Raw genomic sequence first — 27833 nt, forward strand, 5'->3', positions numbered from 1 at the left:
GAGGCGAGCCATGACCCAGTGGTGGAGGAGTTTTTTACAGGATGAGGAGGCGAGCCATGACCCAGTGGTGGAGGAGTTTTTTACAGGATGAGGAGGTGAGCCATGACCCAGTGGTGGAGGAGTTTTTTGGATGGCTTGACCGTTCCAACTTAGATCTTAATGTCAAGAAAACCAAGGATATGGCTATTGACTGCCACAGATACAGCCTGTGATAGATGGTGAGCCAGTGGAGACCGTTGATCGATTCAAATATGTTGGCACTTTCCTTGACAGCAAACTGAGTTTTGAGGCCAATGTGGATGCTATCTGTGCAAAGTGAAATCAGTGCTTCTTCCTGATAAAAGATCCTTCCTGGTAGATGATGACAATATTTTACAGGTCGTTAATTTAATGAATTTTAACATTTAATATGATCTGCTGTTTTGGTCGTCTCAATGTAAAGAGTAAGAGCAGGCTGGGTAACATTGTAAAACTAGGTAGCAGGAAGGAACACAACTGGCCTTTCTCACCTGTATCAGATACTAGTCACACTGTGCAGGAAGGCACAATCCATGTTGCTTCCCTCAGAGCTTATATACAGGCTCCCCACGTTTAAAAACAATAGGCTTAAACTATCGTTCTGTAATCATCTTCCTCAATGACCTGTAGTAGTACTGCTAGTTGTGTACATGTTGCTGTATGCCTTGTTTTGATATGTGTTCAATGTGTTTTTACTACGTGCTGCAAAGTGAATTGCCCCCCGTGGATAATAAAGTATACTCTACTTAAGGCTGAGGACATCTCCATGTGCTACACATGGATGCATTAGGGATTGCGTTTAGCATCAGTATCTGCATCTGTATGTCTGCGTCTGTACACTCTAATCAAAGTTATTGTAATTTATTTTATAAAGGACAGCAATAAGTGTTCTGAATAATCTGATATAGGGGTTGCTGTATGGTGGTATTATAAACATGGAACATTTATCTGTCATTACAGAAGTATTGATCCTCTATAGGAGTGAAGAAGGGAGGAGCCATGCAAAGAAGGGGGAGACCCAGGAGAAGGGGGGAGACCCAGAAGAAGGGGGGAGACTCAGAAGAAGGGGGGAGACCCAGAAGAAGGGGGGAGACCCAGAAGAAGGGGGAGACCCAGAAGAAGGGGGGAGACCTAGAAGAAGGGAGGAGCCATGCAAAGAAGGGGGGAGACCCAGAAGAAGGGGGGAGACCCAGAAGAAGGGGGAGACCCAGAAGAAGGGGGGAGACCCAGAAGAAGGGGGGAGACCCAGAAGAAGGGGGAGACCCAGAAGAAGGGGGAGACCCAGAAGAAGGGGGAGACCCAGAAGAAGGGGGAGACCCAGAAGAAGGGGGGAGACCCAGAAGAAGGGGGAGACCCAGAAGAAGGGGGGAGACCCAGAAGAAGGGGGGAGACCCAGAAGAAGGGGGAGACCCAGAAGAAGGGGGGAGACCCAGAAGAAGGGGGAGACCCAGAAGAAGGGGGGGGACCCAGAAGAAGGGGGGGACCCAGAAGAAGGGGGAGACCCAGAAGAAGGGAGGAGCCATGCAAAGAAGAGGGAGACCCAGAAGAAGGGGGGAGACCCAGAAGAAGGGAGGAGCCATGCAAAGAAGGGGGGAGACCCAGAAGAAGGGGGGAGCCATGCAAAGAAGGGGGGAGACCCAGAAGAAGGGGGGAGACCCAGAAGAAGGGGGGAGACCCAGAAGAAGGGAGGAGCCATGCAAAGAAGGGGGGAGACCCAGAAGAAGGGGAAGCGACCCTTTTTTCTTAACCTATTATTTTCCTCCTCTTGTTATGTCTGTTGCAGCAGGCTACCCAGCTGTGTTCCTCACTGTGGCTGCAGACACGACAATGACAGGCATGTAATGAAACAGGGTAATATTTGTACAGCTATATGGTTTATATTTCATGTCAGAGATTGCCTGGGATCTGTAACCTTTAAATTGACCTATGCAGAAATCGCTGCACCATTTCCTGGTTGCTAAAACTCAAATAGTTTGTCTAATTTCAGTGTATGTGACAAAATAGTTGTGAAGAAGGGGGGTGCGACCCTGCCATGGTGGAGAGGCCTGGCTAGACACTTTACAGGAAAAGAAAACATCTTGTCCTCTGAGACAGAGGTGTGGCAAGGCAAGAGTCAGCCTCAGTACAGATATTATACTTAATGCACTATATTGATTTTCTCATGTGGTGCATTCATCTAACATGTTAACTATTGAAAATCCCTGTAAAAAAAAATAACTGTGGTGTTTGCGTGGGCGAATGGTGAGTTTGTCTGCTTATCATGGAAAGGCAGAAACTCACTCAGCCCAATTGGCTGAGATTTACACGGATAACCGTTTCCATGGCAACCACACACCTTGCCGCATCACACATTGTGTGATTTCTTTGGCGCACCTTGTCAAGGACTCTAAATCCTGTACATGTGTGTCTTCATGTGAGCGAGGTGTGTGAGGTGTGTGTGTGTCCCTGTTAGAGGGTGGCGTTGTGGAATAGAACACAGAGTGCTGAGATAAAGCACAGATCAAGCTCAGGGCCAAATCAGCCAAGTCAATGAGACTCTCGAGTCTCTGATCCTTGTACATTCTTCCCAGTTCTGTCCCTCACAGGACCACTCCTTTTTTCTGCTGCAGTGCTAACATAACACTGTCAGAGTTGGCTACACTCGTATGTCGTGACCGGCGAAAAGCAATTGTGATTCTATGGCCGTTCCCCTACTGACAGATATCCTGGGAGTTGATAGAAGGAAATCACCTCAGTCCAAGCTACTAAACATCCGGATTCATTCATCACTTTGATACATCGCTGAAGGAGGAGGCCTGAGGTGACCATATGGCACTGAGGCATAACAGCTGGTCTTCAGTCTACATGACTGGTACTGGCTGGCACTGGCTGAGTGACTGAGGGTTGAGGATGTGAAGGGTGAGGGAGCAGAATTCAGAATGGACAGTGTTTCACTTCAAAGTTCCTTCGGGTTAGGGTTTAGGGAAAATTGAAATTTGAATGGAATTTGAGGTCCCGACAAGGATAGTAAAACATATGCTGTTTGTGTGTGTGTGTGTGTGTGTGTGTGTGTACACGGGAGCTTATGCATGCAAAAGTTTGTAAGTAACTGTATGTGTGTGTGCGTGTGTGTGTGTGTGTGTGTGTGTGTGTGTGTGTGTGTGTGTGTGTGTGTGTGTGTGTGTGTGTGTGTGTGTGTACACGGGAGCTTATGCATGCAAAAGTTTGTAAGTACCTGTATGTGTGTGTGTGTGTGTGTGTGTGTGTGTGTGTGTGTGTGTGTGTGTGTGTGTGTGTGTGTGTGTGTGTGTGTGTGTGTGTGTGTGTGTGTCTTGTGTGTGTTCACTGTTCAGTGATATTCCCTCTGTCCTCATAGCCACACTGCCAAGGCAATACCTCTGTGTGGAACTCCGGTGAACACCCAGGAAGTCGCTGACCTGTGGGACATTAATATTAGTCACAGATAGACTGACAGTGTGGCCAGTGAGCCTGTGGAATGATAGTTTTACGTAGCAGGAGCGGTAAAGTTCACCAACACTTTCAATGATCCTAAATATTATATCTGATGTGCTTGCATGTAGAGATTTGTGTTTAGTTGGCTGTGGATAGAAGTGAATTGGTGCTGTGACCTATAACCTGAACCCAGCTATGTTCCTCACTGTGGCTGCAGACAAGGCAATGACAGACACGTAAACGAGCGAGGTAATATTTGTACAGCCATGTGATTTATATTCCATGTCGGAGATTGGCTGGATCTATGACCTTTAAAATTGCACTATGCAGAAATATATGTTGTTTCAGCTGTCTGAAGCTGGAGTACAAAACTGAAAGTAAAGACACAAAAACAAAAACTTATGAATGGGAAGCATAGAAATAGTGCACATAGAACAGACCTACAGCATCTTAGACTTGCTTTCAAGTAGAATGATAGATCTATAACCCATATTTCTATGTGAATTTAATATAATTGAACAACTGATTGGTTTGATGTTTAACAGCTCAAGCGTTGAAAAAGTGGATAAAATATCACACCTGCTTTTATTGTTTCTTTCCATTACATGATTATAACCTAGCCAGGTTTACATCAAAATACACAGGAGCAATCACTGTTAATAGAATGTCTCACCCAAGTCCCCTGCTATAATCTGTAAGCCTATTTCTAGCAACCTCACAGGAAGAAAGCTCAATAGATGTGATGTTCTTGAATCAGTGGTGTTGTTACCACTGCTCTGTAGCTGTTGATGAGGATAGACATAATGTAGGAGGATGTGTGTCTATAAGAACTGCCAGTGTGCGATCTGTCTGAAATGGGTACTAAAACTCCCATCACATCTTGGAAATATGCTAATTTCAACCTTATGCTCCCAAAGGCCTGCTGCCATAGTTACAGCCCTTTATGGTCATTCAAATTCATGATATATACCTATTGATTTTTGAAGAATATGACTTATAAATGCCTCATATTTTGCTCATTCAAGCTGTATGAGTTGATTTACCTGACCATTATCAGGCAAGACAATAACCCATCTCCATCTACAGTGCAGTTCGTTCAAACTCAGGCAACAATAGAGGTCATTAATGTCAATAACACTGACAGGTTCCGGCTTCTTTGAGCTTTTCATGGCTCAATAACGCACATAGCTGCCAACACTGGCACTAGATCTCTGTTTGTTATGGAGGTGTCCCTGTATACCAGCCTGATAGATAGAGACAGCCACGCAGCACAATCTTGCACTACATTGGCACCCATCCTCTTCAATTATCCTGCAATTGATCTGCATGCACTCTGTAGTTTCCATGTTCCATTCGAAATAAAACACCACAGCTCCTGCTTCAATCTGCTATCTTTCTCTACAGCTTCGCAACAACTTTCATGCGAGACCAAGAGTACACTCTTTGTAGTTGCTTTCCTCTGCTGTTGTCTGATGTTTAACTCTTTGCTAGTGCTGTTATTACCCTCAAATGCACTATTCTACAAAGACTGTACATCCTCTGAGATGAACAGCAACACCTAACTGGGATGGGAGATATTGATCAGTATAAAGGAGGGTTTTATATCAAAATGATCTATACATGGTTTCATAGCAGGAAACAGCCCTGAAGATTAAACAGGGGGTGTTATGAGGGGCGGGCACAGATGGCCTCAAGAGGGGATTGTTTGTTTGTGTCAAGGTCATTGCCAATGAGAGTGAAAGCGATACACGGCTGGATACTTCCTTTTTCCAGCTCGATGAAAACCTCTGATAAGGTAGACTGAGAAATAGTGATGTTGACAACACAATAACTCTACGCTCGAAGGAAAAAACAAGCAACTCCCAATAGCACTTCATTCAGTGATATTTATTTCCAAAAGGCACTCACTACATTTAATGTAATGGTGGCACAAGTAATACTGTGAACAACGTCCAAATAGTGAGCAGGTGTAGCCCATGCTAGATCAACATGGGCAGTTACAAATGCTATGTTAACCGTCCTCTTCTGAAGCAAGTGGTGGTATACAATCACTTCCATATAGCATTAATATTTTTGCAAAATAGCATGCTTTTGTGTTCCATGTCTTTTTTAATACGTATTTCTTTGTAGCGTTATAGCATTGAGAGTCCTTTGCTGCATTCACACCATGCTAATTCTGCACCCATATCAATGCAAACACAAGGAATAAAAATTTAGGTGTGTATATGCGTGTGTGAAGTGTGCACGTGCGCGCGGGTGAGAAATTGAGCGAGATATACATAGAGGTAATGTTATTTAACCCATGCATCTTAAAGGGTTTGTAATTAGATTATTATAATACTATTAGTAAACCACAATTGAAATGCAAAGTTGATTCGTGCATGTTTTCAGTGTCATTATCCCTCATCTGTCAGAACACAATGTTCTTTATAGAACACATCAATGTAACATGGTACACTGTGTATAACAAAGATGTCATCTCAGAGTAACACACTGTATTCAAGCAAATCCTTGGATTTTTTTTATCATACATGTTACCGCCAAAGAACCTCTGTGTCCCAAATTCTCAAATTTGACAGTATCCTGTCTGTCTGTGCAATTAGGGGCATTTTCTCCTTCCTTGCATTGTGGCTAATCTTCCACTCCATTGTCATAAACTGTCATCTTCTGAAAGCCATTCTAAGTGCAGCCAAAGCTCCTCTTTTACAAAGTGTGAATGCAGCATCCTTTAGTCACATTTCAACGACAACATTAGGACCACAAGCCCTGAGATTCAAGTTTTAAAGAAAGTTCATGAAGTTGGTAGCGTAGTCATACACTTAGACATTAAACAGCTTAGCTCATGTAACATGCACACACAATGTGGCTGTGTTTATTCCTTTTTTAAATAAATTTTTCATAGAGTTTATGTATTGTGATGGAATGAGACCAAATGACCAAATCGGAGTTACTCTCCAGTCTTTCACAATGTTTGTTCTTCTCTCAGCAGCTCAGTTCTTTGGTCCTAAAATGACCTCAGATAGTAGACTTTGATAGTCCTAAACACTATGTGCATATAGGTCCGACCCTCCCCAAAGAGACATCATAGCAGTCTGCTACTGCATTTTATTTACTTTATCATTGACTCTTCTGATTAGCAGCCATTTTCTCTTCCCTCAAAATAAACATGACCATCATTTTGGTTGTTCTGTACCACAAGAACACCAAATCTCAATATTTTACCACGTGATTGTAGAAACTGATGATGCCCATGTCTTAACTTCAGGTTATTACGGCACAGTGAATATTGAATAACATTACATAGCACACAGGGACAACTGTTCCCCCAATATCAAGCACACAAAGGAGTGAGAGATGTAAGGCACATACGGTAGTGATGTTTAAAACGTAATATTCTCAGGAGAAACAGCCAACAGTCTTAAGGATCCATCTGGATTTGCAGCTCCTTTTCTTCAAGTTGAAATGTCTCCTCCTCAGTTTCATTATCTTTGGTCTGTAGTGGTATGAATGGTACTGTAAAACCGTTCTGGGGCTTGCACACTTCCACGAACAGCGGCAGATTGGACAGGCTGGTGTTGAACTCTTTGTCTAATCCCTCATCTTGCTCCTCTTCCTCCTTCCTCTCCCCTATCTCCATGGGCGGAGTACTATAGGGCCTGCATCGTAGTTCATCTGGGATGTTTTTCTTCAGCTCGCGGTTCTTGCTCCTCCTGGCCAGCTTGGTGACAGAGCCCAAGCGATTAAAGATGTTGTCCTCCGAGGCGGCCACATTGTCAGACCGGTGTGGATCACACTCAGCCCCTCTTAGACGCAGGTTGTTGATCTTGGTATCAATGCTCTCCTGGGACGAGGTCTTGTAGGGGTTGGTGTCCAGGCTGTTGAAGACGGCACGGCGTTCCGGGGAGAGCATGTCCATGGAGACGGCCCGCTGGTCCAGGCCCAGCTGACGGCGCTCCATGCTACGGATGGTGGCGGCCCGCTGGAGCTTGTCGCTGACCTCCACGCTCAGGCGGCGCCGCGTCTCCCGGAACTCGGCGCGCACGTTGGCCTTCCACTCAGCCGCGTGGGCCTTGATCTCACCGACCTTATGCATGTCAAGATAAAATCAAGGTCATTTCACACCATGAAATACTATAACGCATGACAACCCAAATTAACCGACTATTACCTTAAAGGAATGGTTTACAGAATTGATGAAAGTAACTACTCACTGGGCACATACGTCAGTTCAACGTCTCAACATTTGGTTGAGTTGTCAACCAACGTGAATTCAACGTGAAATCCACAAAACATTTCACATCGTCATTGGATTTAGGTTCAAAGTTGGGTGAATTTATTTTAATACATAAGCCCATGTAGTATTCAACTACAACATTCCAGTTTTATACCATAGTAGTATACCGTAGTCATATAATCTTACCTCCTCTTTTGTCTTCTTGGACAGAACCCTCAGCCAGTCACCGATCATACTCAGCACAGCAGCGAAATAAGCCAAACCCACCAGGATCCAGAACCACACCAGTGGTCTATACCAATTACGATACTCCACCCTCCGGTCCCCTCCTGTAGGATGTAAACAAACAATGAAACGGTCAGCATGATGAGAGACCTGGGTCATGTTCAGGAGTGCTAACCATATCAATTTTTTTTTTTACTGAAACCAAAAATGTGTGTTTCTTATTGGATAAGTGCATGCAGTCCCTCCCTGTTTCAGTTCAGTTTCTTCCATTTGGTGCCTAATGAAAACAACCCCGATAGTCAGATTATTTTGGAACATATTTATTTATTTATTTTTTACCCCTTTTTCGTGGTATCCAGTTGGTAGTTACAGTCAAAAATCCAGAGAACAGAAACGACCAAAGCTAATTTTCTGAAGATAAGCGTTTGTGTGTCAAAGAGCGATTGGAAAATAAATGATAAGTACGGTGCGGCAGCAGCTCTTTCAGAGAGACCGAGCTATGACAGCCTGGCAATGGACATCAATTTCACTAAGGCAATAGACAATTGCTTTTCACATTATGAACCCTCTCCACGTTCACTAAGACCCCTCCATGAATGATAAATATATAGCCACAGTAGAAATGGCACAGCAGGAAGAAATGACAGACACCTCCTCCAACCATAATAGAGTTTATTAAAGCTAAATGAATGGGTACAAACAGTTGTTAGAATGATAAATGTGGTAATATATTCAAAAAAGGCACGAGCACATCTGATCTGATCTTTTTCACAAGTGCATGGTAATAGTTGAATAAGATGAGAAAAAAGAAGAAACCCACACACTGCTCTTGATAGCATCACTGCTCTTGATAGCATCACTGCTCTTGATAGCATCACTGCTCTTTAATAAGCTTTACGTATCGACCTCAAGGCCTTCGTCAGAACAAGAGCAGTGTGGGGGTAACACTTTAATTTAAATGCTTTATTAGTTGTTTTAAGCATGTACTCTATGAGCCTTTATGATGTCTTAGTATAAAGCTTATACCGTGATGTCTGACTCAAAATGGCAGCAATTTAGAGATCATTATCAGATAAACATCTGTTTATGGCACTTTCACTGCCTAAACCTTACAGTACAGAAATATGCTAGCTCTCACCTGCCACATAGTCTCCTATTCCAATAGTTGTCAGAGTGATGACAACAAAGTAAATGGCCTCCAGTCCTGTCCAGCCTTCTATGTGTTTGAAGACGACTGCAGGGATGGTGACGAAGAGGATGCAGCCCGCCAGGATGAAGAGTAACGTGGAGGCCACTCGGATCTTTGTCTGGCTGATTTGGTTCTGTTTGCGCTGGGGGAGGAGAAGAGGACACACACACACGCAAACAGGCGCACACACACACACAGTGTAGGCGATGGAGGTCATTTTAACAGAAGGCACACAGTGTGTTGTCGTTCTGTGGTGGCATCCCTACTGAGTTCTAGTGATGACATTTGTGACTCTGACAAGGTGGCATCTATTTATCCACTCTGACACCGCCTAGTGATGAGCTAAAGATGCATAAGATGCCTGATTAGATCAAATGAGACGTAACGGTGGTTGTGGCTGTGGGCTGTCACAGAGGCATAGCTCACTCAGTACAGCTTTCACCCCAGGGGTATATTCATTATGCAGATTGTTGCAAAACGTTTAGTCTGTTCAAAATGTTTTGCAATGAATACGAGAGTTTCTATTGCACAAATTCAGGTAGGTCCCTACCCATTTCTTTCCGTTTGGTTCTTAAACAGTAAAGGGTTTCCGTTGCGAGGCGTAATGAATACCTCCCAGGTATTCCTGTTTGACTGCAACACTATAAACCCCACAGGACAGATTGGAGCTGTTGGGCCAATCAGAGTAAAGCATGACAGTCATCGCCCCCTGCTCATTAACAAGCAATAATGTAGACCCCATACATCATTAACAGAGGATAATACCTCACTCAGTATGTGCAAACTTTCACTTTGGAAAACCCCCAGATCTCTCTAATCTCTAGTCCAGGGGTATTCAACCTTTACCCTACAAGGTCCGGAGCCTGCTGGTTCTGCTCTACCTGATAATGAATTGCACCCACCTGGTGTCCCAGCGGAGCAATTAGAAAATGCAGTGGAACTGGCTTGGAGGTCCAGAGTTGAGTTTGAGGTCTCTAGCCTATCACCATCTCACATTTAAAAGTTATTTTGATAATCAATAATTATTCTTATAGTACATCAAAATAGCTTCATCATTATTCATATTGTTCATGCTGTGGATTACTGTATGCTGTGAACTTACTCTGAACATTTTCTCCACCTTCGCGATGCTTTTCACAAAAATGGTGCCTAGCTGGTCCCCTACACCGGCTAGCAGAAACCCAAACAGAGGGATGCCGAATATTGCATACAGGATACAGAAAATCTTCCCGCCCTCCGTGCTTGGGGCAATGTTACCGTACCCTGTGGAAGGAACAGAGAAGGAGAAGAGGATGTTTTTCAGATGTGAAAACCCTAAACCTCTATATCTTATCAACGGCAGACAACCAATAGACTTATACACACACTGCTATCTACAAAAGGCCAACATGGGCTGTCTGCTAGCTAAGCTTCTGTCCCTTTGTCCACCGCTTGCAGAGTGTCAGTTTCCACTTGGAATCACAGAAGGGGGTATAGGCTAGACCAACTCTTCTGATTTAATTAGAGACATGCCACTGAAATGAAAGTGAAAGGCCTCCTTCCGCCCCTCCTTCAAACTAAAGGCCTCCTTCCGCCCCTCCATCAAACTAAAGGCCTCCTTCCGGCCCCTCCATCAAACTAAAGGCCTCCTTCCGCCCCTCCATCAAACTAAAGGCCTCCTTCCGCCCCTCCATCAAACTAAAGGCCTCCTTCCGCCCCTCCATCAAACTAAAGGCCTCCTTCCGCCCCTCCATCAAACTAAAGGCCTCCTTCCGCCCCGCCATCAAACGAAAGGCCTCCTTCCGCCCCTCCATCAAACTAAAGGCCTCCTTCCGCCCCTCCATCAAACTAAAGGCCTCCTTCCGCCCCTCCATCAAACTAAAGGCCTCCTTCCGCCCCGCCATCAAACTAAAAGCCTCCTTCCGCCCCGCCATCAAACTAAAGGCCTCCTTCCGCCCCTCCATCAAACTAAAGGCCTCCTTCCGCCCCTCCATCAAACTAAAGGCCTCCTTCCGCCCCTCCATCAAACTAAAGGCCTTCCGCCCCGCCATCAAATTAAAGGCCTTCAATGGTTTGGAAGGTTCTGTTGAAGACAATGATATGATTCCACACCTATAACACAGCGGCAGAGCAACACAGAGAGAGTTTCCTGGACCCTGACTACTTCCAATGCATATTCTCCATTAAGTGAAGTTTTTTATTCCGGGAAGTAGACAATCTGGTTCCGGGAAACTGGCCCATACGGTCCAATGTAAATGGCACTACCTCAGGTAAAATGTTAGAATGTTTCATTAACCAATGCACTTGACTTGAATTACACCAACACTGTCTGATAACTACTCCAAACATCCTCATAAATCATTCCTAATCCTGTTGAAAATGAATAACAAACCAACAAAGCAGTAGTGAACCACGAAGGTGAAACATCTGGTTTAGCTACATCAGCTTTCCACCATCGTCAAGGAGATAATGGAGACCATTCCTCACTCTGACAGTAGCATGACTTCCAGGACAGAGCAGCTCACTTTATTTCATCTGACAGAAGCCTCATACTCACACACCAATCCCACATTGATCTCATATCAAAACCCCTGAGAGGTAGTTTGCTGGTATGGACCTTATTCACAGCTACGGGGGTAGCTAATAAACGATCCTGTCTTTTCAAATCAGTGACGTTGACAATACCATTCTTGTGAGTATCACAAATGTAATACTTTGTTTTGCAGCGGATATACGCTGCACCGGCAGGATAGAACAGCACACTCCGGCTAGACGAGGGGGGTCTGTGCATATTTGTAAACAACAGTTTACAAAAAAGTCTCTAGATTTTTCTCACCTGAAGTAGAGTATATTGTGATAAATTGCAGGCCAAACTACTTGCCTAGAGAGTTTTCAGCTATACTTTTCGTGGCTGTTTATTTACCACAACAGACAGATGCTGGCACTAAGACTGCACGCAGTCAGCTATAAGGAAATAAGCAAACAGGGAACCACTCACCCAGAGGTGGAGCTCGTAGTGGCCAGAGACTATAATGCAGGGAAACAAATCAGTTCTACCAAATTTCTATCAACATGTTAAACGTGCAACCAGAGGGAAAGAAAATTCTAGATCACCTGTACTCCACACACAGAGACGCATAAAAATGTTTCCCTGACCCTCCATTTTGTAAATCCGACCACAACTCTATCCTCCTGATTCCTGCTTACAAGCTAAAATTACAGCAGGCATCAAGGACGTCGTCCCCACAGTGACTGTACGTACATACTAGAGGTCGACTGATTAATCGGAATGGCCGATTAATTAGGGACGATTTTAAGTTTTCATAACAATCGTTAATCAGTCATGCTACTGTCAGAGTCCGGAGCCTCTACACCGGTTGTATTCGGCGCACGTGACAAATAAACTTTGATTTAATATGAACTATCCAAATAAAGTGTTACCAAGGCTTATCTACAGATAACACTTTAGGAAGTTTTCTGCATTGTTTTCAACAGAGCACTTCACTTCCTACCCCACAAGAAAAGTTGAACTTCAAAAAAAAGGAACATTGGTCAATGAACAACAGCCTCAGTGTAAATAAGGGGATCCAGAACAATCTATTGCCTTTATTAAACAGGTTGAATGGTCAAGAATAACAGGTCATGTAACTACAGATGTGATTGATCACATAGGCCTTAATGGAAATAAACAGAGCAGGTATGTGTCCAACAAGATGAGCATTTCGCTAAATATGTGTATGCGACCAATAACATTTGATTTGATGCTATTACCTATGGTTGTGATGACTGTTCCGGCGAAGAAGAAGGCACTGCCCAGGTCCCAGTGACTGGAGTTATAGGATGTGTCTCCTATCGGGCTGACCCCAGCATTCACAGCATCTACAGAGTGCTGGACACAAACGCAAAAGACATTCACCAGTTTAAAAGGAATTAGACAACTTTATGTGGATAAAGATGATGGTATTATGTTCAAAATGGCAGCATTGTTTGGTGGTACAGAGTCTCTTGAGAGTTTCTCTTTCAGTTATCCTACAGCTGTAAAAGCATGTGTTGATTGCTAAACCATAACATCATCTGCATGTTGAATAGCTGAATTCTCAGGGGGCTTTCGCATAAGGATCTGTCAAACCTTCCCATGTGATTTCCTAAAGGAGCCAGTTGCGTAACATATGACTGCTGTGTAGCTTAGCGCTGACGACGCCTCTGCACGGTGAATCATCAGGACAGTGCCACACAGAGAGAGAGAGAGAGGGCACGTGGGGCGGGCGGGGCACATGATGCCCACGATGTCCTGAGCAACCCTCACTCTGTGCCAGTCTTCCAGTCTACACGTCAGGAAGCCGGCATGCCAGATGGAACATCGGCGTGTCGCGCAACAGGAAGTAGCTCAGGGTGTGAGGGATGGTGGGATAGGTGGAAATGGTTGAAGGCCAAGTAAACAAGAACAGACCAGGAAACACCATGACAGTCCAGAGGTAGGGGACAGAAAGAGGACAACGGGTGAGGACAGAGGGACCTGATTGTATCGGATCATCACTGACCATGCTGATAGCGGCTTGTGTAATGAAGGTGGATTTTCAAACCATGCTTGAGTGATGACTAACCTTGCCTGAGACCTGAAGAATTGTGTTACCGTAGCTACAGCGGGCTAACACAGTATTGTGATGCGCAGGAGACCTGGTTTTGAACTCTGGTTGGTTACACATGCAATCAGCTCGTCTTTCCAAACTGACAGTCTAATCATAGCTTATGTCTGATGAGCAGTTACTGTACATCTGCCCCAGGCTTTGTTTGGATCATCACTATATAATGAAACAAATCTGACTAAGATCTTTGGACACGCTAAACTTTGAAGCACAAAATACCTTTTATTTACTGTGGTAAGACTTTACTATTCATTCAATGCCTCTCCTCTCCCATGTAACAGGTTGTTGCTGTGTATGAGAATGGTTTCTCAATCAACTTATCTAGTAAAATAATGAATACAAAAAAGCCCCATCCTATTGGAAGTGAAGAGGAAATTCAGCAAGTCTTGGAGGATAAAAATGATTATTTATTGTTAAAGCATTTCAGGTTGCTTTTAAATCAACTTCCACTGTCCTCCAAGAGTTGCTGAATTTCCTGTTCACTTCAGTTTGCTCCTCAATTCATGCACCTAGGTTGGAAAGCAAGGATAGCAGCTGTGATCCTTTCCCTGAGCCCCATCCTTTCCACAGATTATTAATGACATCTAAATGAAACCCCTGCCTGTATCAGAGGACTGGTGAAGACCTGGCACTGGGCAGAGCAGCAGCATGCCTGGATAATGAAAGGTGACTCAGCGTTTCTATCCGAATGGGTTTTGCTTCAGGACACCTTGAATGAGTTCCAAAGAGATCAATGTCATCTCCATTAGAAGCAGCCATCGCCATCAGGGATCTGCACTCTGAAATACAGATACAGGATCTTAATCCTGCACACCAGGAAATGCAAACTTAGTGTATTCAAGGTTTGAAAAGGTTTCTAAAGTTTATCATTTCCACTTTAAAAAAATGTCAGACTTGATTTGCCCTAACTAAAAATGTATCATCCTCTACAAAAAAACTCCATTAATTATAATCCACACAATAATTCACATTTCCTGTTGCTGCAGGCTTATTTTCCTGCAGTGAGAAACTGGTCGATTTAAGATCCTATATCTGTATGCATTTAAAACATAGCGTATGTAGGATCTGATAGGAGTAAAACATGCCTGAAAGATCTGTGTTAAGGCAGAGTGGGTTGTGAGGTCCTTCTTTAGCCTCTGTTCAACCACATGTTCTGCATTGCTTCTGTAACTTCCTATTCATACAGATGTAGGATCTTCATTTGAGCCAGTTTGCTATAGCAGCAATATAATCATGCAGAAACAGGAAATGTGAATTACTATGTGGATTATAATTCATGAACATTTTTGGTAGGGGTTTAAACATTTTTAATTAGGGCAAATAACACTCATTCTCTCCTAATGTGCTTGCGTAGACATTCTTCTGCTGAACCTTGTATGTTTGTTGAGCTGCCTTCTCAGTTAACAAATGTATGCCACATGCATTTATCTGTTTGTCGGGATGCACAGACACCACATGTAGTAATGTGTGAAACTTGCCAAGATAACTTGGTTATATTGTAACATTTTGTTATTGCCACTTGTGCATTGCAGCAAGAGACTAGTACTAGTCATGAGTTGATATAGGGGGACTAGATTCTGTAGTGGATGTAAGCTCAAAGTCACTCCCTACCCCCATAAACAGTGAGAGAAAAAGTGCTGTAGAGATTCCACAGGAGAAGGTTGTCACTGTGTTTGCCACAGAACTGACACAGAGTACAGGGGAGATATATCTCTCCCCCCAGTAGTCTGGCCCAAACCCTGCTCTTCCTGGCCCTGCCATGCGCTGCCTGTCCTGTAGGCTCTACCTCTGGGCTAAGAAACTAGAGAAGCAGCTTGGCACACGTCCCAAAACTGCTTATCATCTGCCCTTTTCTCTGCCAGAGAAATCACCTTTCGCGTTGGATTGGAGGAGGATATTTACGATGCTGTGTGCATAGACAAAGAGCGGTGGGGTGATACCCAACACTATGGCTGTGATTGTAATTAATAAAAGGCACCAGGGTAGGACCTCCGTGGGATGGAGTGGCACGCCAGGGTAGGACCTCCGTGGGATGGAAGGGATCGAATGACACGCCATACACACCAGCCTGCACCCTGCCTCATGTTTGACGATGCTGGCTCAGTTGTTGACAACAATATGATCTGGCAATATACAGTACCCAAACAATGAGTCAGAATAAAAGGCAACGTAACCCAATGGCTTCAGAAAATATGAAGAAGGTCTAATGATCGGCCTCCCGGGTGGCGCAGTGGTTAAGGGCACTGTACTGCAGCGCCAGCTGTGCCATCAGAGTCCCTGGGTTTGCGCCCAGGCTCTGTCGTAACCGGCCGCGACCGGGAGGTCCGTGGGGCGACGCACAATGGCCTAGCGTCGTCCGGGTTAGGGAGGGCTTGGTCGGTAGGCATGTCCTTGTCTCATCGCGCACCAGCGACTCCTGTGGCGGGCCGGGCGCAGTGAGCGCTAACCAAGGTTGCCAGGTGCACGGTGTACCCTCCGACACATTGGTGCGGCTGGCTTCCGGGTTGGATGCGCGCTGTGTTAAGAAGCAGTACGGCTGGTTGGGTTGTGTATTGGAGGACGCACTCCAAAGATACGCCACGTTCAATTTGAAATCCCATTTTAGCTTTTAGATGACAAAATACCTTGCATGTTGCCGCATACGAATCACAAAAATCCACTCAGGAAACAAAGTACATCTATGCCTAACACTATGTCAGCTAATGTCAGTGTAGAAATTTAAAAATATACACAACTGGTCAAAAGTTTTAGAACACCTACTCATTCAAGGGTTTTTCAGATTTTTTTATAACTATTTTCTACATTGTAGAATAATAGTGAAGACATCAAAAACTATGAAATAACATAGTAAAAACATAATGTAGTAACCAAAAAAAGTGTTAAACAAATCTAAATATATTTTATATTTGAGATTCTTCAAATAGCTATCCCTTTGCACACTTGACATTCTCTCAACCAGCTTCACATGAAATACTTTTCCAACAGTCTTGTTGGCTGCTTTTCCTTCTCTGTGGTCCGACTCATCCCAAACCATCTCAATTGGAGACCAGCTCATCTGATGCAGCACTCCATCATTCTGATTATTGGTCAAATAGCCCTTACAAAGCCTGGAGATGTGTTGGGTCATTGTCCTGTGGAAAAACAAATGATAGTCCCACTAAGCCAAAACAAGATGGGATGGCGTATCGCTGCCGAATGCTGTGGTCGCCATGCTGGATAAGTGTGCCTTGAATTCAAAATAAATCACAGACCGTGTCACCAGTAAAGCACCCCACACCTCCTCCTCCATGCTTCACAGTGGGAAATGCACATGTGGAGATCATCTGTTAACCCACACTGCGTCTCACAAAGACATGGCGGTTGGAACCAAAAATCTCTAATTCGGACTCCAGACCAAAAGGAAAGATTTCCACAGGTCTAATGTCCATTGCTCGTGTTCCTTGGCCCAAGCAAGTCTCATCTTCTTATTGGTGTCCTTTAGTAGTGGTTTCTTTGCAGTAATCAAATCATGAAGGCCTGATTCACACAGTCTCCTCTGAAGAGTTGATGTTGAGATGTGTCTGTTACTTAAACTCCGTGAAGAATTTATTTGGGCTGCAATTTCTGAGGCTGGTAACTCTAATGAACTTATCCTCTGCAGCAGAGGTAAATCTGGATCTTCCATTCCTGTGGCGAACTCATGAGAGCCAGTTTCATCATAGCACTTGATGGTTTTTGCGACTGCACTTGAAGAATCTTTTAAAGTTCTTGAAATGTTCCGTATTGACTGACCTTCATGTCTTAAAGTAATGGACTGTCGTTTCTCTTTGATTATTTGAGCTGTTCTAGCCATAATATTTGACCAAATAGGGCTATCTTCTGTATAACACCCATACCTTGACACAACACAACTGATTGGCTCAAACGGATTAAGGGGGAAATACATTCCACAAATTAACTTAAGGCGGCGCACCTGTTAATTGAAATGCATTCCAGGTGACTACCTCATGAAGCTGGTTGAGAGAATGCCAAGAGTGTGCAAAGCTGTCATCAAGGCAAAGGGTAGCTATTCGAAGAATCTAAAAACAATTTTTTATTGATTTAACACTTGTTTTACTACATGATTCCATGTGTTATGTCATAGTTTTGATGTCTTCACTATTATTCTACAATGTAGAAAATAGTCCAAATAAAGAAAAACTATTTTGACCGGTAGTGTATATTTTTAAGGGACAACGTATTTTGGGTTGCAGATGCTCTATATACACTGAAACATGTCAATTAGTGCTGAGTTGCCTGTTTAAACTCTGCAGTAAAATATCCATTCTGCATTCTAAGCAATACAGGGCCAGAGCATGCAGTGAGGCATGGCAACTGTGTTGGCATCCCTCCATCCCCGAGCACCATTTTCCAGAGAGGAATTCGTCCGAAATGTGACAGCCCTCTGCTTTAGCTCGTTTCCCTACTGCGTCTGAGTTCTACTGTAACTAAGATAAACATCCACCTCATTTCACAGTTAAACAGTTCAAACAAAAACAATTACAAACGCTCTCACTTCCATTCATTGCACAAACCCCAGATCCTTGAGTAATAGCGAGCGAAGAGTATCCAAGTCATTAATGATTACAGTTCACACTGGCATCTTTATGTTTCACCGTGTATCAGTGAACCGGCCAGGATAAACTCCTCTTGGACTCCCTACCTGGCAATTTGTTTCCCTACACCAGTGGGACTATGGCCTGCATTGTCCTGCATTATCCTGTCCTGTATTATCCAGTGTTTCACAGCTGAGGGGTCAATATCTGGCTGATTCAAACACTGTTTTACGAGGAGCTGGAAGCGTTCAGCCCTGAAAACCCTGCTGGCGCTTGCAGAAGTGAGAGCGCTGCAGTATAAGTCAAATAAAGCTCTGTTTATTAGGCTTCTCCTCACCAGATTCACTTCTTCACGGTTTTCATTTTCCAGGAGGTGAAACATTGGATTGAAGAAGCTGTTGTTTTCTGGAAGCTGTCGTGAGCTGGGTCCGAGAGGTTTGTCTCAATGTCCTGTGGACCTTTGTAGCTCAGTTAGTAGGGCATGGTGCTTGTAATGCCAGAATAGTGGGTTTGATTCCAGGGACCACCCATACGTATGCACGCGTGACAGTAAGTTGCTTTGGATAAAAGTGTTTGCTAAATGGCTTATATTATTATATGATTCTATCAACTAAGAGGGAGTAGGACTCTAAGAACAGGCAGGCATACCCTTCCAAGTCAAATGGATCAAGATGAATCTAAAAGAGGAAATCTATAGAATTACTTCATGTAAATAGCATACAATTGCATGATAGGGGTATCTGCCAACTTTCTTATTTGCTGTAGATAGACCTGATGAAAGAAAGGGAAGTCAGTATTGCTAATGAGTTACATAATGTATTCCTGGTTGTATGGACATCTATCATAGCTATCCTATGATACAGATTAAATAATGCCACACATCTGTGACGGACCGAGATTCGAACCGGAGTCTACAGTGCGCCACAAGACTGTGTTAGCCTGCTAAACTAAAGCTTAGGCATTAGCTTGGGGGACTAACACAGGTCTTTAAGATTCAGACTTACAATTGTTATCCATCATGCATGGTTCAGTGAACCACCGCCATTACACATCCACCTAGATGTAGGAATTGTCAGATTGTCATTCTGATCACTATTCTACCACTTCTCCTCAGTCGTGTCTCTGAGCAGTTATTATGCCAACCACGTTCCCCGTGAGGCACTAAAATAACGAGTGTCATTAGGCATCACAGTGAGGAGAGTTTGGTGGTGGCAGCCAAGGTCTGAATTACTCCACATGCTGGCACGCAGGCTTCTGGGCATATTTGCCAAAATAGCACACATACGGCATTTATCAATCATAATGCAGAGTCACGCCCACAGTATGGTGGTCAGTGGTCGCTTTGAATTCAGTGTGACACAGCTAGACTCTATAGTTATGTTATTACACTAGCCTGTTTAGTGTGGTTCCCATCTTATTCCAGGATGGCTGGCGGTGTTTAGTGTATAGTGTTTGTGTGTGGCTTGGCTAGCATTGGATCAATAGAGTTCAGGTTTCAGGAGACCTGAGTCCCCACTAGGGACCCCAAACAACTGGAGACAGGAGAGCTCCAGTATCGACTGCAGACTGGCCTAGTGGCTGCTGCGGTCTTTCCTTACCTTGATGAGCGCCTCCAGCTCCGTCGGTGAGACACAGGGGTGTTTCTGCAGGAACGCTGCCTTCTCCGCAGTGATGGTCACCTTCTGGTTGCTCTCGAAGGGCTGCTCCAGGGCCCGGAACACCAGACCTCCCCCGACCAGATAGGCCACCACAACCACAAACACCGCCACCACAGTCTTCCACTTCATGACGGTAAACAGGGGCGAGCCGTCCTCACCCACCGCCTCCATGCTGGCCACCATGCTGGCGGGCCTTGACGGAGAGAGTCGGGGAACAGTGCAGCCCATGGGGTTCTGCATGGTGGCCACACTGGCCTGCACCAGGCTGGAACTCATCATGCCTGGCTGGACCTTCTTTTGGGGGAACAGATTGGTCTGGGCTGCCACTGCAGAGAATAAAATGATGAAACACTATTGTTAGGAGCTGCACTATGGGTAAAGTTCAATTTGTAATCACACACTGGACAATCCAAAAATCTATGAAAGGAAGGGGTGGAATACACTACCGTATGCATGTCAGGAATAGGTGAATAACCTTGTAAGAATACCATATGGAACTGGGCTTGATATCCTGGGCAGTTTGGGCTTCAGTCTATCAGTCCCAGGAGTATGACAATGAAACAGTAGTGGAGTGTGTCTTGATGCTTGAGGTTTTAAGATGGTAGAGAGAGCGAGAGAGACAGAGAGTGAATCTCAAAGTGTTCTGTGGGCTTTCAGAAAACCCATTACGGTTAAAAGCAGGCACCTCAGAGCGCTATTTCAGCCAGTGGATTCACAGGATCTGGACGGGTATGGCTCATAGCCTCAAGCAGGCTGAGAATGCTATGTTATTATGATTAAAAAGTGAGCCTTCTATATGAAAAAATTATGGGTTGGTAGATGATGTCCTAATGCTGTACTGTCTGAATAATATTTGAAAAGAAAACCGGGGGTTAATTTGTTTGTCCCCTTGTGATATGGATTTGTAGTTATAAACATTCACAATTCATAGCCAAAGCATTGAAAATGTTTTTTCCAGCCGCATTGCTTCTTTTTCATGAGCCTCATCGTCATACCTTCAAGATGCTCGTTGTCATCATCACATTATGTAAGATTATGCTTGAAAGTAGTCACCGTTCTGGCACATCTCATGGGTACACACTATACAAAGAAGCCTTGATTTTGGTGATGAAAACCAATGGAATTAGTGCTGGTGATTTATGTAACCATTTAATAATGTCACTGTAAGGAAAAACATTCACTACAGTGTTCTTGCAGGTTCAATGAATTTTGATGAGCAACGGTAAACTCTGCCTGCCACAAAAAGGAGACTAATTGTATGTGCAACACATGGCTGCATGTATCCCATAAATCACGGCTGACATTTCTCCCAGAAGGTCATACTGATGATAACAGCTAGACAGGTAAATCACTTGCTACACTGGTGGTTGGAGAGGCGGCTGGGTAAACATGTGACCGTGCACGAGAAGAGGGCAGCCGCATGGACGTGCCATACATGCAGGATTGGCGGGAACTACCCATGCAGAGCTCGAGCTCTAAGTCCGATGAGGTCATGTGTTTTTAGCCCATCTCTCAATGGAGCCCTATACTGCAGCAACTGTAACACACCAAGGTGTCTTTAACTTAATGGCATTATATTAGCCATTTTAGCCTTCACCTCAACTGACTAGAGTGTGGCCATTGTCAATTCCCCTCAAATAGAATAAACAAGGGCATAGACCTTGGTGAGTGACTAAATTATGTTCACATATAAATTATGTTCACACATGTTCACATATATTTTTATACATAAAAGGCCAATAGAAAACATGGTTCGCTCTTCCGACTGGGCACAAACTGGTTGAATCAACGTTGTTTCAATGTAATTTGTCAACATATTGTGACGTGGAATCTACATGGAAAATACATTGGATTTGTAAAAAGTCATCAACGTAAACTGTTTTTTAAGGGTGAAATTTCAACATAGAATTATGTCATCATGGTAACCAATTTTCAACATATTTTACACAAGGTTTGGCTATGTTGAATTTGTACCTTTGAAACAATGTCAGATCTGCAATGTTATATCCACCATCAGAAAAAAGAGAACTGGACAGCACCTCCTACTGGAGAGTTGATTTACCTACAACTATCCATTTGGTCTCCCATCCAGGATTTTAACCAAGCCCAGCCATCCTTAGCTTTGATATTTTTCATTGACAATTACCAATGTACAAGCGTGAGAATGATGATTGAGAGGTCTCCTAATTAGGGTTGGGATCATTGAGGAAATGTTCACATGGTATGTTTAAAAGCAATAATTGATTATATTTCTCTGTCCGATTTTGTATATAATCTAGATCATGCATTCTATTGTACTAGGTACTGATTCATCGGTTTTCTGATGTGTTTTCTTGCTTGATCATGTGACATGTGCAATTATCCTTGAAATAGAAGCCAGGTGTTTGTGCCGACCACAGAAGGTTGGTGGCACCTTAATTGGGGAGGACGGGCTCGTGGTAATGGCTGGAGCAGAAATAAGTGGAATGGTATCAAATACATCAATGCTATTCCATTCGCCTTCATTACGGCCATTATTATGAGCCATCTTCCCCTCAGTAGCCTCATGTGATGCCAAGATTTACACTGAGGCCGAAATGTTAGTGCGTAAGTTGAAAACAAAACAAAGATTTTTTGGGGCACCCTGATGTTTTAGTAAAGATATTTATTTTGCACTCAAGACTCAGTTTTGGATGTATTTTTTGACATTGTGCAGGTCTCCATCTCTTCCACTATTCTTATTTTGACACCTACACACCCGGAACAGACACTATTCAGTAGTAAGGTCCTTTAAAAAAAAAAAACAGACGACCTCAGTAATTTTGGGGTTGGGATCAGAGCCATAGCCAATATGTGGCTCCGGGTGGGATGAAACCAGGGCCTACTCTATGGGGTGGAGGGGCCAGGCATATAATTAGAAAAGAACTGAGGACCATCATGTCGAGACCAATGCCAAGCTCACTGAGCAACCTGCTAGCAGAGGTGGAGGAACCTAGAACATTTTCAACGTGTGTTGCTCCCTGTACACTTTCTTCAGGAAACCCACAGTGGCTGCACAGTACACTGGGGAAAAACTGAAAATAATTATTGATCAGAGATGGACTGGCCATCTTTCCACGGTGTCAGTCATTCTGATATTAAGTGAACATCACAGAGATGCTCAGTGAAATCAAATCTATTCGCGCATATGGCACAGATGTAAGCCAAGCTTTAAGTTTATTGCTCCTCGACCCTTCTAACAAGTTACTGCAGTCAGAAGCTACGGATCTGCACACCGGTGTCAAACTTTTCCGCAGTTCATATGGGTGTGTTGAAAAAGTGCAATGTGGTGCTGGATTCGAAAAGCTCAGTGAGGCATGCCAGTAAGGCACGAGCACACCAGATCCAAGGAAACGACGGAGACTCATGAGTAAAACTCTGTAGGAATATGGAGTTGAAAGCAAAGTGGGTAAGCATGATGATGGAAGCAAGAGGAAGTGTAAATGTGCTGTGCTGGGGGATATGTCATTACGATTTAGCGAAGGAAATAGTCGATGTCGACTGTGCTGTTGGCACTGAAATATGGATTAACATTTGGGGCATCTACAGTAACGTGTGAAAATGTCAACTCCACTAGAGCTGGGAGGTATACCAGTATTGATGCATGGACTGGTTTGGGTTTTTACTTTACCTTCTATAACGGTATTTGAAAGTTTGGTTTGTTAAATGTGATACGCAGTGTGTAACGTCCACTTTTATAGTTTCTCTCTCTCTCCATGCCACTTTCCACACAGACCTAGCCCCATCTCCTGTCACTCAAGGAGCGCTTTTGTTTTTCCTCGACCACAACACTTGCGTCCAATCTGCATGGTCAATGCAGCATATGCAACAATGTTGATGACAACGATGCAGTTGACACTTTGCTTCTTCATATAAATCTACTAGCATTCTATAATTACACTATTAGCTTGTGTTTCTTACATCTGCAAACCACTAGTGTGTCTGTTCTTAGCAAGACGTTCCTAAATCTTGTTAGCCGCTTACGCTAATCGCTAGCTAGCTAATAAATGTACTGAGTAAGAGCAAGCGTAATTAGCTATACAGCCTGATAATACCAGTGATGGTGTAGACCTAAATCAGCATGTTTGTGCAACAGTATCTTCTAAATTAGAGGTAAACGCAAAGCAAGAATATGTTAGCTACATGAAGTAACTAAGAGAAAACATTCAATGTAGCCAAAGATTGTAGGAAACACCTATCAACACTTTAGTTCCTACCCTGTCACAATAACTCCTCCCTGGCATCTTCATTTGTTGTCATGTCAAACACTGTATTAAAAGTGCCCACTATTATATAATTAGAATAGACATTCTATTTCCATGATTCCAACAGTTAACCCAAGTGTTTTGCTCTAAATCGCAAGTCAAATTGCAACATTTGGTTAAAAATAAGGCCCAGATTGCTTGCCCATATTGTGCAGCACTACGTGGCAGTGTGGAAATGATCTCAAATGCAGAAATGGATGAAAATTATGATTATGAAGTAGAATTGAACAGTATAAAACAATCAGAATGCAGAAAGACCCATTGAAATCACGTAGAATGTATGTGTTGCCACCCTAGGGTAATGCACTACTCAAAGAACTTAAATTATTAAAAAACATTAAATACTGTCAAATCTGCCATTTTTTTAAAAATAACATGATATAATATTTGGGCCATATCGCCCAGCCCTATTCTCCACTATGAAGAATGTATTCAGTGAACACAGACACAGCATGTTACATCAATGAAAAGCTCAGCTTGTCCAGCTAGCATTTGAGAGTAATCTGACAAGTACATTTCACCAGGAAGGAGAATAGAATCAGAAACTTCAAAACATTATCGAGTAGGCTGCAAATCTTCTACATGGTAAGTGACAACATTTATGGCCCTGGCCGCCATGCCAGAATTATTCCTTCCAATTTTTTTATGTAATGTTTAGTTACGTTAGTCCTATTCTTTTTTACTTCAATGCACACTAGATTTATCCGTGATTCTTCATGTCCAATTGATGGTGCTGTTATAATGACCACATCTTGGGCTACCAGTCTTCATGGGGCTTCTCTTCAAAATGGCATGCATTCTTATGTACAAAATTACAGTTGTGTATGTGGCAGCATTTCAGATAGGCCTACATTTTTATGTCCCAGTACTATAGGATCAATACAATTTGTGTAGCCTACTAAAATAAGTAGTGAAAATGTTCAATCGGTCATCATTCATTTGCATTACACAGTCGTTGTGTGATAGGCTACTGTAAAACTGATGTCAATACCATGAAAACAACACACAGACAATTTTTTTGCCTCCCTACCTGCTCTCTTGCTATAGCGTGTGTGCGGTTTGGCTTTACTATCCTTGTGGGTACCAGAAGTCAGAAAAGGACGATTTGGACAAGCGGGGACATTTTGACGGTCCCCACTTGGAAAAGGGCCATTTTAGGCTTAGGGGTTAGGTTTAGGGTTCGGGTTCCAATTAGGGGTTAGGTTTAGGGTTCGGGTTCCAATTAGGGGTTAGGTTTAGGGTTCGGGTTCCAATTAGGGGTTAGGTTTAGGGTTCGGGTTCCAATTAGGGGTTAGGTTGAGGGTTCGGGTTCCAATTAGGGGTTAGGTTGAGGGTTCGGGTTCCAATTAGGGGTTAGGTTGAGGGTTCGGGTTCCAATTAGGGGTTAGGTTGAGGGTTCGGGTTCCAATTAGGGGTTAGGTTGAGGGTTCGGGTTCCAATTAGGGGTTAGGTTTAGGGTTCGGGTTCCAATTAGGGGTTAGGTTGAGGGTTCGGGTTCCAATTAGGGGTTAGGTTGAGGGTTCGGGTTCCAATTAGGGGTTAGGTTTAGGGTTCGGGTTCCAATTAGGGGTTAGGTTTAGGGTTCGGGTTCCAATTAGGGGTTAGGTTTAGGGTTCGGGTTCCAATTAGGGGTTAGGTTTAGGGTTCGGGTTCCAATTAGGGGTTAGGTTTAGGGTTCGGGTTCCAATTAGGGGTTAGGTTGAGGGTCAGAATTTAAGGGGGAGGATTTTGAATGGTAATACATTTAGTGCTAACCACAAGGATAGTAAAACAAACGTGTGTGTTACTCTCTGAATGGGAATTTACTTTAATTTGTGGCAGATTCAAAGTGGCTACTGTCATGTTGGGCATTTAACATCAGATATGGATATAGAATAATGAGTAGGTTTGAATTAGTTAGCTTATCTGAAACTCTCCCACAGAAAATAATGCGCACCTGGAGAAGTGCAGCTTGGCTTACTTTAGGTTACGTTCATTGCGTAGTGAAACAAATTCGACAGAAATTAAGCTATGAAGCCTGTAAGAATCTTTCATAAGTTAGTGGTGCTCATCGTGTCGAGCTGTTCTGTGCTTGTTGGTAGGCGCAAATTGTGTGTTGGCCTATGGCAGCTAAGGCTGCATTTCGGATAAACGTGTGTCTTAATGGGGCGCATATATTCCGTGCGTTATTATATAAAACAACGGTTGTTGATGTGCATGGCTACATTTCAAATACATTTTTGTACATTCGAACAGCCGTAGGAACACTACCTTGTTTTATTAGGACTAAAGCAATACTTGCTGATTTAAAATGCCCCCTCAGGCATGTCATCCTGGTGCCAGGCCTAGATGAAATGTAATCATAATAAGTAACACAATTGTGGTAGACTATGCGCCATTCCTCGTTGGATAGTGGTCATGCAACACATGCAGCTCCTGTATACATTCACTGCTGTCATAAATTGAAGTATGTCAATAACAGCAGTTTTATGGTTATCAATACAGTTAAAGTTTCACCTCTAGTCCAACTATATAAAGGTTAGGCTATGTAAAGTATGTTTAATTAAACAAATAGCCTATAGTAGACTTAGGGTAATCTTGGATGATTTAAACTCAATCGTTCTGCTTTTATTGATTACCTACAAACGTTCCAATACAAACCTGGCGAAGGGTTGGAGTGCCCGGGTTTTCTTGGGTTCTCTGTGGGAAATTTCATCTTGATTTTCGGTTTGCCACAATGGACCGAACCCTTGGCGAAAACAACTGACTGGAAACAACAAGAGAAAAACCTTGTCTTTATGTGAAATCTTTCAACGCCCTTTCTATTGAATCCTTTGTTTTTAACCGAGAGAGAATGGAGAACGGTAGAGAGTAAAAACACATAATCCGTGTATTATTTTGCTCGTCAGTGGGAACGAGGTGTACACCCGTGTAAAAAGCTCATTACAAGCTCCTCTCTCCCCGCAGCAGCCTCTACTCTAGGTACACCAGCGCGGCGCTCACTCGATATTGCTCGTTGCACCACATTCCACGCCAGTCCTTTTGTATTGTAAACAACTACAACACGTAGGAAGTGACCGGGCTCCTACAGCGTTGACGAACTTCACGATTACATGTTCAAGAATTGCTGTCTCTACCGCTGTAACAAATGTAGACTGTTCAGCAAAGGACTAAGCTAATTGGGTGATGGCGCGTGCGTCTCTCTCCCGCTCTTTTTAATGCTAGTGCGCCAAGAGGTGTTCTTACGGCAGCACTCCAACCCGGGGAGGCATATGCCATCCAAGTTCAACATGGATAAGTCATGTTTGCTAGCATTTTAGATGGGCAAGGCATTGATTATTAAAACAGCTTGTCTTGTTCGCCAACCTTTCCAAAAAACCCGACGCTTGTATAGGCTGTGTAGAGCACGGAGCTCAGAGACAAAAGCTCCCCTTATGAATGAGGTTGAATGCGGCAGCCCCCAGGTATTGAATATACCAGGTGGTGGTAGCAGATAGTGGATACAGTGGTCCCTGCGGCAAGCTTTATCATAACACCCTGTGTTTCTGTACACATCATTACAGTATCCAAACATGCAGAAGAAATCAATCACCAATGGGTATCTCTGCCCACTTCT

At 43.6% G+C, this 27833-nt stretch overlaps 1 protein-coding gene across 2 annotated transcripts; it reads right to left on the reverse strand.

The window, feature by feature from the left end:
* Positions 1-5316: 5316 nt before the first annotated feature.
* On the reverse strand, positions 5317-27695 carry LOC109866245 (potassium channel subfamily K member 10). 2 transcript variants are annotated; one of them, XM_031800845.1, is made up of 7 exons: positions 26879-27695; positions 19896-20281; positions 12849-12966; positions 10201-10361; positions 9048-9240; positions 7871-8013; positions 5317-7534 (listed from the first exon to the last, which is right to left on the reverse strand). In XM_031800845.1, the coding sequence occupies exons 1-7, from the start codon at positions 26931-26933 to the stop codon at positions 6869-6871; spliced, it is 1722 nt and encodes a 573-aa protein (XP_031656705.1). In that variant the 5' UTR covers positions 26934-27695; the 3' UTR covers positions 5317-6868. The 2 variants fall into 2 exon arrangements, with proteins under 2 accessions (XP_031656705.1, XP_031656706.1); XM_031800846.1 differs by lacking the exon at positions 26879-27695 and adding an exon at positions 20402-24207.
* Positions 27696-27833: the final 138 nt, after the last annotated feature.

This window comes from Oncorhynchus kisutch, linkage group LG21 (assembly GCF_002021735.2).
Source record: "Oncorhynchus kisutch isolate 150728-3 linkage group LG21, Okis_V2, whole genome shotgun sequence".
In the NCBI taxonomy this organism is placed as follows: domain Eukaryota; kingdom Metazoa; phylum Chordata; class Actinopteri; order Salmoniformes; family Salmonidae; genus Oncorhynchus; species Oncorhynchus kisutch.